Raw genomic sequence first — 16,412 nt, forward strand, 5'->3', positions numbered from 1 at the left:
CTCTTTTTAGGTACCTTGGCAACTGCCTTATATTGAGTTAGACCACGGGTCCATTTAACTCAGTACTGTCTGCAAAACTAGGAGTGCTTCACCACGGTTTCAGTTAGAGAACTGTCCTAGGCCTGACTAGAGTTGTCAGGGATTGAGTATGGAACCTTCTGCCTGCAATGAATGAAGACGCTCCAACACTGAGCTAACTCAGCCGCAACTGAAAACTTGTCTGGAGATTTTGCTTCTATTATTTAATCACCGAGATCTTGGATTATGCTATTATGAATACCAACAAAGGAATGCCCTCTAAGGATGCAGCTGCTGAGGGACTATCAGGACCAGCTGGGGGCTGGGCAGGGAACTTTTGGCAGATTTGTTCCCCCAGCTCTCTAGCAGCATTGTGACGAGGAAGAGGAACCAATGGGCTGCTGGAAGAATTGCAAGAAGCCTCACATTTGTGGTTGACATACGGTTCAGAATTTGTTTGGAAACTACTTCCAGGTGATGTCATATCCTGAGGTTCCTTGCTAGCAGTGGGTTGCTACTGGCAAGTCAACTATGAAGGGGAAACGCCAATGAAGTATTTGCTTTGGGATGAAGTAAGGGCAAGGGCCCTATCCTTTAGGAGCGTCCCTGCCTGCCTTTTGTGTAAACCAGGTCCTAATTTGCAAATGTACCTGTCCTCTGCTGAAACAGGGATAGGAGAGTTATCACCAGGTAAGATGTGGAAGAGTATTTGGGAGATTGTCTGCTGTTATGGAGATGGGGCATGATGGTGGAGAATGTTGGGAGGTAGCTGAAGCATGGGATGCTGTGTTATATACTACTCAGGGTTGGTCTAGCTCAGTTTTGTTTACTTTGACTGGCTGTGACTCTCCAGGTTTTCAGACAGGTAATCTTAACCACCCTACCTGGAGGTGCCAGAAATTGTATCTTCTGCATGCAAAGCAGATGGTCTACCATTGAGCTATGCCCTTCCTCAAGGAAGGCCCTTCCTGATAAAAGATTACTAAAGGCAGTTGGCTGATATACTATTTTTAGTGAAGCTGCTGCATGGTGGGATGGGGGGAGCAATTCAGTTTGGTCCACATTTTAATAGGAACAGACCTTCTCCATTCAGTTTAATATCACGGACAGCTTCAGGCGCCTATTCCTATTGTGTTGATGATTTTCAAATGAAGGAGCATCCAGTTGGTTGTCTATTTATGGGTGACCCATTTATTTATTTACTTTTTACAGAGAATCAAAATGTGGCTGATGATTGTGTTGGTGTACATGACTGAAGGACTTGTGTCTTCAGGAGAATTCCAAGAGTTAAATAAGCCAAATCCAGAGCAATTTTTGAATACTGTAAGTATCTCTGGATGTGAAAGGAGCATGATATTGCTTGACACTATTTACAGTTTCATCCTCCCTACATATAGGATTTTGCCACCTCAGAGTACTTAGTATTGGGTGCAAATGTTTAACCAGATAATACACAAGGTTGGTAGTGCATTTGAAAGGTGCATGTATTTTGAATGACTACTTTTCTTGGTGCTGTATACAAAAATAAATGCTTGATGCAGGTATAGCTCAGGGCATCTTGCTGCCTGAACCAATCAACAATTTCATGTGCAAATATAGAGCAAATGAGATTTAATCTGCTTGGCAGCTTTGTCCTCCAACTGCCAACTGTCCCCCAAGAATCTTCAACCTGAGGGTGTCCCCCCCCGTTTCTCCAAATCTCTGGTCCACATACCTAATTAGGTTTACCAGGCCTTGGTGGCTGGCCAGCCAGGCCATTCTGGGTGAAGCATGAATTGGCCACCTTTACCATGCTTGATATTGCTGAGGCTCGAATTTGAAACTGCAAAGGAAGCATTGCAAGCACAGTTCATTCCTTCATTTGCAAGCAGAATTGAGTGCCTTTTGAATCTGGAGCTTTTTCCTGTTGCTCTGCACAGCGATTTGGGGTGGGGGGAGCATATAATTTGCTTCAAGCTTGGAGACAGCACTGCTGTGCATTTTGCTGAGAAAAGTGACAATTTGTATGCATACACAATACATGCATTAATAAAAAACAAACTAGTTCACAGTGGGATGCATTCAAGGCTGCTTGGGAGACAATCCTTTACATAACCTTATTGCATTATATTATGAATTTTCATACTATTCCATATTTGTCCCCTAATCTGCCCAAAGTGGAAAGTGCATATATGTGAAAATGAGCTAAAATCTGAATTCTGGTTTTCATTTAACCAGTTTAAATCCCGCAACAACAACGGACCAAGAAGCATAGGCAACCTTTCTGAAAGTACTTCATTTTGGAAAATTTTGTTTGTCCTTTATCTAGGATGGAATCATCCGTCGCTGGGACTATCCAAGTGAGGTCCATGATAAGATCCTGACAGCTGACGGCTATTATTTAACCATGAACAGAATTCCTTATGGCAGAGGAGGCAAACATGGTGGGTCTCCAATGTGAAAGAAGAAATGAAAATGTAATAGCAAGCCCCATGCATTCTCCAACACTGAGTAGCAATTAAGTAGAAATCTTATGGGCAGGCCTGTTTCTTAGAAGTTTCTTTCCAAGAACACCAAACCAGAGTCTTTCCCACCTTCAGGCCCTTCAAAGCAGAGGTCAGAGTCCCTTTCCAGTCCACATGTTGCATTATCCCACAGACAACTCTAGATAGTAAAATATAGGGATGAGAATTTTTTTTGGATGTGCAGCAGGATGTCCACTTACGGAGCCCTTTATGCTACTTTATGTAGCATAGGTGCAAATTTATGTAGCATAGGTGCAAATTTATGTAGCATAGGTGCTACTTTATGTAGTACAGGTACAAATTTAGATATAATTCCTATAATTTAAATATAAATACAATATACAGTGGAGAATATTGTGATCAGATGACCTGTATGCCTGCTCAGTCTGCTGTCTGGGTGCAAACTGTTGAGGGGGAAACTTCAAAGTCCTTGCTCTCTCTTTGAAACTAGCCTTGGACTGGACAAACAGAGGGTGCCTTCAAATACAGGATAGCCCTCTGCCAGCCCTTCCAGTAATAATAATAATAATAATAATAATAATAATAATAATAATAATAGTGATAATATATTATTTATATCCCGCCCATGTGGTTGGGTTTCTCCGGCCACTCTGGGAGGCTCCCAATAGAATATTAAAAACACAATAAAAGAACAAACATTAAAAACTTCCCTAAATGTCTTCTAAAAGTCAGATAGTTGTTTATTTCCTTAACATCTGACGGGAGGGCATTCCACAGGGCGCCACTACTGAGAAGGCACTCTGCCTGGTTCCCTGTAAACTCATTTCTTGTTGTGAGGGAACCGCCCTCGGAAAGGCCCTCGGAGCTGGATGATGGGGGTGGAGATGCTCCTTCAGGTATACTGGGCCGAGGCCATTTAGGGCTTTAAAGGTCAGCACCAATACTTTGAATTTTGCTTGGTAATGTACTGAGAGCCAATATAGGTCTTTCAGGACTGCTGTTATAGGGTCTTGACAGGCTGTCCTTTGCAGAGAAGGCCACATGGCCATCCTAGTATGCTGCAGTCTTTCTTACAAAAGTTAATTATTTGTATCTGTTTCAGGTTCCAGACCTGCTGTCTTGGTGATTCCTGGATTAATAATGGAAAGTAGCACCTGGGTCTCCAATATACCCAACAATAGTTTGGGCTTCATCTTGGCAGATGCTGGTTATGATGTTTGGCTTGGGAATGTTAGAGGAACATCCTGGTCGAGAAAGCACCAGAACCTTTCGGTCTTGCAACAGGAATTCTGGAATTTCAGGTAGATCCTCACAAACTGGGGGTGAGACTTTTGAAATGCATATGCAGTTGTCTATCACTGTCAAGCAATGAAGCACCGGGGCTTATCAGGAGTGGCTTGCTGGGCGGGACTGAGCAGCTAAGTGAGCTACGTGGCAGGTGGCTCGCTGCTACTTACCAGGAGGAAGAGGGGGAGGTGACATGGTGCACAGGTAACTACAGAACTGCCAGATTGGCTCCACCAGTGCGTTTGAGCCACACTCATATCTGCCCCACCCAGTAAGAAACAGTGACCCATCTGCCAGGAAGCTAGTTGTGTTGCTGCTCCCAACTGTCAATCTATTTCTGGAGTTTATGTTAGATTTCAGCTGCAGGAAATAAATACACATGGTTTACGACTACAAACATAAGAGACTTCTGTGTCTTGAGATCCATGAATGGTCAGCTCACACTGTTCGTGCATATGAAATGCTGTTGCTTTAATCAACGATGAGTCATCTTGTGTACCAGCATTACATGCCCAACGTTGTGTTTCTGCTCCGCAGCTTTCATGAAATGAGCCTCTATGACCTTCCAGCCATGATAGACTACATTCTGCAGGAAAATGGCCAAAAGCAGATCTATTATATTGGACACTCTCAAGGTGCTACTTTAGGTAAGTTTCAAATATAGAGAAGGGCTGTCATCACACACACACACACACACACACACACACACACACACACACCTCCTCCTTATTTGGCTTCAGCAAGCCAAAAGCTGTCTTTTTTGTTTGTAACAAAATTTCCTTCAATATTGTCCTTACAATGTGATTGCAGAAGTTTCTTTCATCAATTTTTTAACAGCTCTTAGATATGGTACCCACAGAGCCAGTTGCACAAACTGGTTGATACTCGAGTCTAAATACAATTCTTAGAGATATCTCTGCAATCTAGCATTTTTTGCCATCGCTCAGATGATGAGCTTGTTAGTATGTTCAAGACCTCAACCCTGAGCCAAAGCTAATATTTGTGAGCTTAATTAATGATACTTAATATGCATCTCCAGTAACACCCTGTAGTATGAGTGGAGAGCACATTGGATGCTTCATGGCTTGGTACAAATCTCTGTGTGATGCAAGTCTGTATGCACATTTGCCCACAACTATGTGTCCAATTCCCAAGTAAAAACTTTTTTCTTGTCAGGGCAGTTAGTAAAACTGACTGACTTCTGTACCTTTGCCTTTCTGACTGATGAGTCTTTTCTTCCTTTGCTTTCCCCAATTATCGTTGTAAATAAATTATTATTTTTTGCAGGTTTCATAGCCTTTTCTATGATGCCAGAGGTGGCTGAAAAAATCAAGTTATTCTTTGTTTTTGCTCCTGCGTACACATTTCAGAACAGCAAAGGCCCAGTAATCCAGATATTATTTTTTCCTGATTTTCTTATAAAGGTATCAGTTGCATTGTTCTTGCTCTTTATGGATTCATTCAGTTGTTTCCCACAATGTGAATCTGCAGAATGCAGTTTTCTTAGACAAGCTACTTGTATAGTTTGCTTAATAATACAAAAATGGTAAATTTGCTAAAACAGCAAATTGTTTATAAAGTGTCCTTCTCTAACGTTTTTATGAGAGGTAAACAGGAAGCCATTAAATAACCCTTTTTGAAAGTGAGCAAAATTAAAAAATGATGTTAATTGCATGAAAGTAGTTAACATGCAAGTAAGAACAGGGGACCCAAACAAGATCAGGACGGTGACTGGTGGGAAAAGTGATTGCCCCATGTTGCAGTCCCAATGACTTTTAGTCCAACATCTGTCGCACACTTTGTCATAGGGGCCACATACAGGGGACTGCTCATTCTAGATTACCTCTCCACTACAACTCCTCTCACCAGTTTACAGTATTGACCTTTGTTTGGTAGGGAAATGACTAGGAAAACAGATTTATTGGTGGGAATGAATGACCCCCCCCAAAGCTAATCTGAATGAATTAATGCCCAGCTCCTTCTCTTTGTCCCTCCTAAGGCTGTCTCATCACCTCTTCTAGTCTCATCACTTCTTTTTGAAACAATCAACCAGGGCTGGTTTCCATGTTTCTCTTTTCTCTTTTTGCCACCCTGGCCAACAGGTGGGGTGCTCAACAACTCCCTGTAGCTGTGTTCTTTTCTTAAAAGGCTCAGCAGTGTTGTGATAGCACCTTGCGCATGGACCCAACTAGTCATAATGTGGTTTCAAATCTCCAGCACTTGTCTCAGGAAACACCTGGAGTTATTCTCTGAGGACTCCAGTCCAAACCCTGGAGGCCCAATGCAAATGTTTGTGGGTGGGGATTGGAATTAATTTGTTGAGGGTGGAGGAAAAACCAAGCAGAGCTCTTAAAAACTTACTGGAGCTCAAGCTGGCTGTAAGATACCACACAATAAGTGGGAAATGAGGATTCATGTCTTAGAACAGAGTAGAATGGCGTCAACTAGAGCTAAATGCAGGTGTTGTCTCTTTAAGGAACCGAGCATTCAGCAGTATCTTTCAGCCAGCAAGAAAGCTGGTTTACCCTGCCACGCCCCGAAAAACTCATTGCTGAATATTTTGCTTGAATGAGGCAGCTAGGTCCTGCCACACCTGATCTGCAAATGAAAGGGATAAAGCCATGTGAGGATAAAGTGTATATGGCTGCATTATTATATATACAATTATATATAGTAATATAACATCAAATGCTCTTTCAAATGGTTCTCAGTACCACAGGAGGCACTCTAGGGCATTCAGAGCAGGAGCCAGTCTTTATTATAAGTTTGCCTAGCCAAAGCTTGCAACAGAAATAAATTGAACTTTTTAAGGTCTTTATTTAAGCTGTCAATCTTGCTATGGCTTCTCATTACTGATGGCAGTAAGTCGGGAGTATGTCTCACCCCTGCTGATTGGCTTTTGTATTAACTTAATTTCATGTTGTATTTGTTTGTGTTCTGCACACCTATCTATGCTATCTTTTGCCTTTCCTGAGCCTTAGGCCTCCTTAGATAGAAATAAAATCTTTCTTCTCTCTTTATTCGGGGTTTAAAAACTGCCCACTTAGGTAAACACTTCATGTATTGGGACAAGTACGGTAGTTCTTCTCCCCTACAAAAGAATATATAGCCCATTTGTTATTATTTAAGGTGCTTCCATGTGTGTGTGGACCTATTGATACACACACAAAGGCACTTCACATGCCAACCAGACACACGGACAGTGGGCTGTGGTCACTGTATGTGTGTCAGCATCTGGAGCAAGGCCTAGTCCACACAGCCCGATAATCCCCAATATAATATTTCAATTTGTGTGTTTGTGTGTGACTTGAAGCTCCCCTGTGTTTCTTTGCTGTGACTTATTATCAGGGCCAGCCCACTCATGAGATAAGGTGAGGTTGCTGCTTCAGGTGGCAGGATCCACAGGGTCAGCAGATCTGGCCTCCAAGGAACGCATCACCTGCTGCCGCCACTGCAGTGGCAATGTCAGCTGTGGTGTACTCCTTAGAGACTGGATCTGCCACCTCCTTGGCAGCCCTGCCCCCAAGTCCCACATCTACAGTAGCTTCTTGACGAACAGGAGTTACTGTAGGTCTCCTCCCACCTTTGTTCCTGATGTAGAACTTCACTCGCTCCTTCTTCTCTGGTGGCAGTGGGAATTTTGTGATTCGCCTCTCAGGTGCCAAAATGTATTGGGCTATCCAACAATGCAATCCTAACCATGTCTACTCAGAAGTATGTCCCATAGAATCAATGGGGCTTACTTCCAGGTAAATTGTATATGTATTTTTATTCATTGCATATATGTTTAGATTTGTCACTTGGGCACATGAGTGTGATACAAGAAATGTAAGTGCAAGACAACAAAGACATAAATTAAAGTTCACAATTCTTTTAATGTTTCACAGGTTATATTTGGCACGAAAGAATTCCGCTTATTAAGTAGAAGTCTGAGAGCATTCGTTGCTAAGATTTGCAGCTACCAATTAATACAAAACCTTTGCGCCCAAAGCCTTTACCTTATAGGTGGCTTCAATAAGAACAGCTTAAATGTGGTATGTATGTATCTTTAATTATTTTCTTTCTCTTTTACTTCTGGTCCCTTGGCTTGTGGTTTCCCATTCTTAATCTCTTGACTACAGGTCTATTGATTGTGGTACTTTTTCATTCTGTCGTTTTTCTAAAAAGAGAAATATAAGGGTTGACTTAGATAGATTTCAAGGCCTCTTCTTAGCGTATGCACTGATTTTTGTTTCTCACACTTGTTGGCCCCTTTTCATTGTATCTGCCACATTAACAGTTTGTCTTTCTAAAATGTTTTTTTCAGAGCCGAGTTGATGTGTACCAGGCTCACTTTCCAGACTTTACTTCTGTAAAAAATATTGTACACTGGGGTCAGGTAACGTCTTTAAAGCAATGCGTACTTCTTTTAAAAATAATGATCAGCTGAGGTTGTGATTTTTATTCTAAATGTAGAAGCTCCTAGGATGTAATGAGAAAGAAGAGGCAGAGAAGCTGCATTTTGTGAGCAGGACATCACTCATGGTTCTGAAGACACAAACCAATACAGTCGTACCTCTTGTTACGTCAGTCTCCGGTTGTATTTTTTCAGGATACGAATGTGGCACATGCGGCGAATTTCGCCATGTTCGCCTGTGCAGAAGCGTTCTGCGTACCTCGCATGTGCACAGAAGCACTCTATTGTGCCGCGTGCGTGCACACGCAGAAGCGGTGCTCTAGTTGCAGACTTTTTGGGGTGCGGACGGCACCCCGGAACGGATCAAGTCCATAACTAGAGGTACCACTGTATTTAAGGCAAACTGTTATTCTACAATTCAGGTCACATTGAAACACCTGAAAGCTTTCAACTGCTCTTCAGCTTTGCCCTGACAATTATTGTCTTCTGTACTTTAGAGCTGACATCATTCTCAGAGCTTGAAAAACTGCACCAGGCAAGCTTAATGCAACTTTCGGTATAATCAGGGGGGAAAAATCAGTTCCAGCCATTAGAACTGGTCCGTTTAATTCAATTGTCACCCATCTTTAAAAACTCCACCTTCTTGGAGACATGTGCAAATTAGCTTGCTGACTGCTTACGTAGCCTACCTAATGTTTTATAAATATAATGTCTGCTTAATTTTATTCCTTATAGGCAGCAAAAACAGGGGAACTGAAATATTTTGACTATGGCTGCAAGAACAAAGAAAAATACCATCAGGTAAGGATGTGCTTTGTTGTTGTTACATTAGTGTTGGTAAATGCATGGCACAAGTTTTTTTCCCATCCCTGTACAATGGCATTGGAGGTTTCTGGCTGTACAGGCTGGACTTCTTGAGTGGAAAAAGGTGAATTGGAGATGCCTGGGATGATGGAGAAAACAACACCTAGCGCACTGAGAAGCAGCTCTATAATATAGCTAGATGTTATCCTGGAGTGTTTGCTTTGTATAATTGCCATATATATAATTGGCAGACAGAGAATTGGGAGTTCCTCCTTTTTTGGTTGATATTTAAGTTCCCTATTTTGCATTAATGAAGATATACACACAGGAAGGTGATAGATGGGATATGAAGGACCCTGCCTGAGAGGCAGGATAGAGAGGATCTTCCAGGGTGGCAGGCTGGGGGAAGAAGGGGAAGCTTCCAGGTGAGTGGAATCAGGGGTATGATGCAATTGTAATAGGCGGATTTGTATTCACTTTCACTTTTCTTTTTCTTTTCTTCCTTCTCTTATTCTTTTTTTTTAATCTTTTCAGATTAGCTTGGCTTTTATTATATTTCATGTGGAGAACTTTCAATATGGGCGGGGTATAAATAATAATTAATAATTATTATTAAAAAAGAAAGCATAATATACAGGCAACTCCCCATTTATGCATGCTCAAGGTATGTATGCACACATGTGCATTGCCATGAACCCAGAAATGGCATGGAAAGGGGCATAAAACAGCCCTGAGAGAGCATGAAAATGGCACGAAACCAGAGTTTAGTAATCCCAGGAGCCCTCACACCAATCTTTGAAGTCTGTGGAGAGTTGGAGTTTGAGCAAGGAGGTTTAGAGGCAGCGAATGTGGTGTTTGCAGGCTTTTGCAGTGCCGCAGAATGTAACCCCCACAGAAATGTGGAATTGACTGTATGGCATTCTTGCTGCATACATGTCAGAATCTCTTACTCTTAATTCATCAAATTGTCAACACTGTAGCAAAACTATTGCAAAAGATGAGGTAAATGTATAGATTTTCCCCCTTGTCAAACTGTCTTAGCTTCATTTCATATTCTCTACAACTTTCCCCTGAGGAAAAACATTTAAATTTAAATTTCTTTGGTAATTTCAAATGTCCATTTTAGATTTTACCAAACAAGGGGATTTGCCCAAAGTCCATTGCCCCTCCCCTATAGTTGTGGTGCTTTTCTGTATTTGAATATATAATCCGCTGCATGTTTCCAAATTCTTTGAAACTTATTTTTCTCATTCTTCCTTTTATTCAAGTTTACAGTACTTGAAACATGTTCATTTATTTATTTGCTTTTGGCATTTATATACAGAGTGCCCCGTGGGCAGTTCACTAATTAAAGTCTGATAATGTTCCCTTCCAGAAAACTCCGCCATTTTATAAAATAGAAGCTATGACTGTGCCAACTGCCATGTGGATTGGGGGGCAAGACTGGTTGTCTCGCCCAAAGGACAATGCAAAATTAATACCTCGGATTTCTAATCTCATTCACTACAAGTGCTTTCCTGACTGGAGCCACTTTAATTTCCTCTTTGGACTTGATGCACCTCAACGCCTTTATTCAGAAGTGATTGATATGATGAAGAGAAACCCAATAGAAACTTGGGATTTTTAGAGGGGGGGAAGACAGTTTTTTATTCCACTGGTTTTCAAAGAGTAATTCAAGTCATGTGTTGTTTTACTCCTATTGATTTTTATATAAAAATAGAACAAAGCACCTGGGTGGGAGAGTGTTCAAATCTTAATTGACTGCTGGTCCAATACACTTTATATTACAGGCACAATTTTCATTTTTAAGTTCAATCTGAACTGCAAAGTTCCCCAAAATGATGACATGTTGCACAACTTTTTTTAATTTTTACATTTCCTACAACATCTTAAAAAATTCTTCTGAACTCCATCTATAGTGGATAGTAATAGATCAGCTGAAGTCTGGGGGAAGGGGAAGGGAGGAAAGGATAGGCTTCTGAAAGGATATTCAAATTCTCTCCAATTTGGGCACCAAATTTCCTTCCCCACTCACCCCAAAGGATTCTTATGCCAAAGCTAGTTATAAACGATCTCTTTCGTTTCTGTTATTCTTTATAATTATAGAAGACTGAATACATTACTGATACCTTCATATCGGATTTTTTATTTTTATTTTTTTAAATCCAGCTGTGTTGAACCAAAAGTGAGACTGTTCTGCAAGACTGGTAAATGCCATCTTGGTAGTTAAGATGACTCCGAGACTAATTTTTATTTGATACCAGAATGAGTTAATAGGCCTATCTGCTTTGAAGGCTTAGTTTTGGTTCAGCTAGTTGGGAGAGTTCTCCTGCTGGCTGCCTGTCTGTCAGTCATTCCCTTATCTGAGATGGATGAGAGTTGAAAGGGAGCCTCTAAGCCATGGGTGAGTTAATTAGGCTATTGATTCCAGCTTATGTACCTTGCCTTGTGTATAAATAATGCTTAACATATTAGCAATGTTAGCACTTCATGGACAAGTTGTGAGGGCCTCTCACTGCTTCTGTTCGCTCTGTGTCTGTAAAGGCGGCGAGGCTCTGCAGGCTGTGTTACGAGTTTATGCTTCCGTCTTACAATAAAGCATTAGAATTGCTCACTCTGATGTTTTTGTCATCCTTCTTTGGTTATCCCTGCACCAAACCACTCTCAAGGGCCATCCTTGGGCCCTGCAGTTCAGAGCAGCAGGTAGCGTTGAATTGGCTGTTAACTACCTATTAAATAATAATAATTGAAGTAAAATTATTTACAGAAATTTGACACGTTCAGACCCAATACAGGCCATGTTTAATACTTTGCCAGTATACTTTCCCATCCACAGAATAGCAGCAGTCTAGAAGCCTCCTCATTGGAGCATGTGCTTCTTTTTGTTCTTTTATTCAGACATTGTTTTGTTAGTAGGTAATAAGGAGAGCAGGCTTGCAGGAAAACTAAGCAGGAGGGACTGGTTTTGCTAGCAAGAATATGTGTTCTTCCTGCACCTGCCTGTGAATCTTGCATGGTTCATTCATGCCTTCAAGCCTGCCTGCTGGTTTAAAAGGTTTATTGCTAGTTCGTGTATGTGGTATTCTTTGATTGCTGCCTGAGTGAATAAAGCTGGTTCCTGAGTCTAGGGCTGTGGTTCCCAATGTGAGGCACATGCCCCACAGGGGGGCTATTTGATCTTTAAGGGGGCCAATTTGAGAATGAGTTAAACCAAGTTAATGGCCTTTTACGCTTTCTCCACGTGAATAGGAGTTTACTTTTTGAAAAATAAGAATTATATGTTTGGGGGGGTGGGCACCAGGATTTTAGAGAGGCTTAGGTGAGGCGTGACCAAAAAAAGGTTGGGAAACACTGTTCTAGGGCCTGGCTTTGCTATAAGAGAGGGGCCAACACCAAGAGGGATCTGCATTGTAGGTTGGTACATGGGGGGGCACAGGGCAGGGGGTGACCCTTCTGTCTATCAGGAAATGGAATTGTAGGCCAGGCACTGTAAGAGACAGGCCTGTGACCCTTAGCCAGGGTGAGACCTTGCGGGATGGGGAGTTGGGTTTGATGGAGGTCCCCCTCAATGGGAAATTGTGGGGAGGATGTTGTTGCTGTGGAATTACTACCTTCTGCCCGATAGTGTGAGAAAATCATCATCATAAGATGTGCCTGCTACTAGGTCCTAGATTATTATCTGTGGCCCTCAACCCTCAACTGTACATTAGGACTTTGATGGCAAGATGTTATCAGTATACTGATGATGCTCAGCTCTGTTTCTCCACAAAAAGTGGATCTGAAGATGCAAACAAGGTTCCGGACTAGTGCCTCGATGCAATGGTGGGATGGATGAGGGAAAGGTAAGTTGAACTTCAATTGTGAGAGGACATCTGGGGATCTGGGGAACATCAGGGTTATCCAGTGTGTGGGGTGAGTGGGCTGGCTCTGCAGAACATATGTTCAAGCAGAGAGATCCCGCCTCCATTCCAGGGGAGAGCAATGACAACCTCTAGGCATACGGCCAAAGCCTCCCCTCAAACAACCCCTTTAATGGGGAACCCTGGTATTGCCACCGCAAAGAGGAGGAGGGCGTGGGTCATGCAGGGGAATTCTTTTCCAGCCCTTCAACAGCGACCTTGATGTAGCAACGCCCAAATACCTGTGGAGAAAAGGTTAACCTGAAAAAGAAGTCTTAACTGAGGGTGGGTAGGGTGGGAGAAGCTCTGGATCCAACTGACGAGTCCCAGGTAAGATCCTCCCTCTATTGTGTGGGCAGGTAGTCCCTCCCCCTACCTGGCCTGGTCACCTATTAACGCTTCCCCAGGTGGGATTGGGCAAGTGACTGAGGTAGGCGGAGACCTCCAAGTATACCACCTGGAGGGGGGGCCACCAGGTGGCGCATTGGAAGATGGCCGACAATAACATCTCTCCGACCCATACGAGGTAATTAAGAGGCTGCTATGGGAAGTATGCAGTCTTCCTGCCCCCCCCAAGGAGATGGGGGGGACTGCCTTGCCAGCGGTGTGCATAATGCACCCCCGGATTCGAAAGAAGGGGGTGCCGGTCACTTGGCACAAGCCCTCGATGAGGTTGGCTCTTCCTGACGCCGTTTCCAATTAGCGCGTGCTGGTTCGCTTTAGCTCAAAAATATAATTGGAAACATATAATTGGAAAGAAGCTAAAGCACATACATCAAGCAAAGTTCAGGAGATAAGACTGCTGATTAATGGATCTCTGTGACCGGAGCGACGGATGGGACAAATAAATCAAGTGATGAACCACGATTAAGAGACTGGTATGTTTGGAGTGAAAAAGAAGGGGGGTGGAGGAAAAAACTTTTCCTTTCATTGCCTTATGTGAATATTAATAACCCTCCACCCCAGAAAGAAGATCGTTGTGTTTTATTAATCACAAGCAGGAATTCAAGAACTGTGTGGAGTGGATTATAGTTAAAGAGATGATTGGTAAACAACGGAGAACAGAGGAAAATTTTATGACGCAGCTTTAAATGGCGTCTCGCTAAGACAGGCTTGTCTAAGAAAGACGGGGGGAGGAGGATCAGGACCATCGGAATGTGAATGATGATTGGAATGTGATCTTAACCTGACAGAGCCCTCCTGATATACTTGGCAAGCCTGAGAAAATTAAAGGACAGACCAAAGATAAATTTTTTATGGAAGCATGGAATGGCGGCTGTCCCTAAGTGATATGATCTTTGGAGAGTGTAAAACCCACACAGAGGATGTCTGTTTTTAATCCGCTTGTAAAGATTATCAGAGATCGCAAAGAAAGGAATATATGATAACAACAAGAAGATGAAGAAAGTAATAAAGAGACTATCTGGATTGAACTGGGTAGAACTGTTTAATTAAAGCAGCAATATAAGTGATGCTTGGACCCCCGTTCGGAGCTTGATGTATGGGTACCCCCAACAAAATTTAAAAATCTGGCTGTATAATTTGGAACTAATGTGATTTGGAAATAATGTGATGTGATTGGCCTGTTAATAAAAATTATTTTTTTTAAAAAAAGTATACCACCTGGAGGAAGGCGAAGCCAAGCCTGTGCTAATGGTGCCGCATAGGGCCCAGGGGCTGGGCGCGACCATGCAAAGGGCACCCCCCCCATTTAATGTGGGGAGCGGTCATTGCCTGCAGACAGTCTCTGCAGCAGAGTGTAAATCAGCAATCCTTGAAGCTATCTGAGACCCAGGAAGAGGATTTTATGATGCTCTTTCCTCACTGAAGGTGAGGTTGCCATGGTAACATGGGACAGCTGAAATAGCTATAATAAATGCTGGGTCCCTAAATTTGGATGCTGAACTTGAACATAGCTTCCTTGGTTCTGTGGTGTTGCAGAAGTGGATTCTTACCACATAGACAACTTTCTCTACTATATGTTTTTAGCTTAGAGTAGAATGATTTTTTTGAATTCTTTATTTCCAGTTTTTAATGCCTTTTATTGTTCATTTTAATGTTAGTTTTGTGGTTTTTTTGGTAAATTATTACTATTATTCATTAGATTTATATACAACCCCTTCATCACAAGATCTCAGGGCGGTTCACTCACACATTCTATATACAGTGGTACCTCGGGTTACAGACACTTCAGGTTACAGACTCTGCTAACCCGGAAGTAGTACCTCGGTTTAAGAACTTTGCTTCAGGATGAGAACAGAAATCATGCGGTGGTGGCATGGCGGCAGCGGGAGGCCCCATTAGCTCCCCCTGAAGTGGTGCTTCAGGTTAAGAACAGTTTCAGGTTAAGAACGGACCTCCAGAATGAATTAAGTTCTTAACCCGAGGTACCACTGTAAAATAAAGCAATAGAAATTTTGTTTAAATAAATAAATAGATACATAAAATGCAGTGCACCCTGTCTACTGTATAGAAACAACCCTTTTGAATTAAAGGATTTAGCCACCAAAGTTGTCCTGTTCACACAAAGACTTCTGCTTGTGCAATGGAGTTTCCTCTTCCTTTAGTTCCTCCCACCCACCATGCTCCCCCAAATCTGTACTTGATCTCCACCCAACTTCCCAGAGCAAATTTCAGGGGGGCCCAGGGATGCAAGGGAAGCGGAAAAAGAAACGCCTCTTCAAATGCAGAATTCCTTGCAAAGATGAGGTGACTTGGTTGGATACGTTAGTGAAATGGAAGAATAATTTAGATATCCTATCATAGCAGGTTGTGAAAGCCATGGCACTGGAATGCTGAAACAAGCATTATGTATTAAACTGGTTATACCGGACTTTTTTATGAGAATACGTCAAAATAATGAAAGCAAATTAACATCGTGGGAAACTATTTATATGAACTTTAGATGTGAGTATTTCTTTACATCTGTGCGTGGAGAGTCGATTGGCCTTTTTCGGTCCTCATTTTGTCTTTTGGGACAATGAATTTTTTTAAGGCATTGGAGATTTTTAGGTTTCTGCTTCTCTTGTAGCTCTCCAGAGCTCAAATATTATAGTCAGTATATACTTTTAATGATTTGTATTTGTACTTGGATTTGGATTTGTTTTTGGCATCCGTCTGTCTTGGGAGACAATTTAAGAGCGCACTTTCAGAAGTGAAGTCAAACTGCTGGAGAGTTAAAGCACCTGCTGTGGCTGTAGAGACAGATACAGGAGAGACATGTTTCATCACAGGTAAGGCAGATGAAGGCGTCCGATTCTGTTGCAGCAGATGCACTGTGGTTTTTCTTCTCTCTGTGCTTCTCTAATTCTCATTTTTTCATCTGGTCACTGCTGTGGATACGTGGCATGACTGTCTGTCTCCAGGATTTGTAGGGGGCAGCTATTGCCTGGTTTAAAACACAAACCCTTTCTGTCATGTAAAACAGAAATAAAGATAATGGGGGGAAATAAATATGGCTTTGTAAATGAAGATTTGGGCAATAGTTGTGTTACATGTGATTATTACCAATAATGTGTTATATTTAATTAAGCCCTGAAGAAA

General features: G+C 42.1%; 1 protein-coding gene across 1 annotated transcript; it reads left to right on the plus strand.

Moving 5' to 3' along the window:
* Nucleotides 1–1,239: 1,239 nt before the first annotated feature.
* Nucleotides 1,240–10,597, plus strand: LOC128413363 (lipase member M-like). Its single transcript, XM_053387404.1, has 9 exons — nt 1,240–1,341; nt 2,327–2,441; nt 3,586–3,784; nt 4,308–4,417; nt 5,058–5,194; nt 7,658–7,804; nt 8,077–8,148; nt 8,902–8,967; nt 10,346–10,597. The coding sequence occupies exons 1-9, from the start codon at nt 1,240–1,242 to the stop codon at nt 10,595–10,597; spliced, it is 1,200 nt and encodes a 399-aa protein (XP_053243379.1).
* Nucleotides 10,598–16,412: the final 5,815 nt, after the last annotated feature.

The sequence above is a fragment of the Podarcis raffonei genome, chromosome 5 (assembly GCF_027172205.1).
Source record: "Podarcis raffonei isolate rPodRaf1 chromosome 5, rPodRaf1.pri, whole genome shotgun sequence".
Taxonomy (NCBI): domain Eukaryota; kingdom Metazoa; phylum Chordata; class Lepidosauria; order Squamata; family Lacertidae; genus Podarcis; species Podarcis raffonei.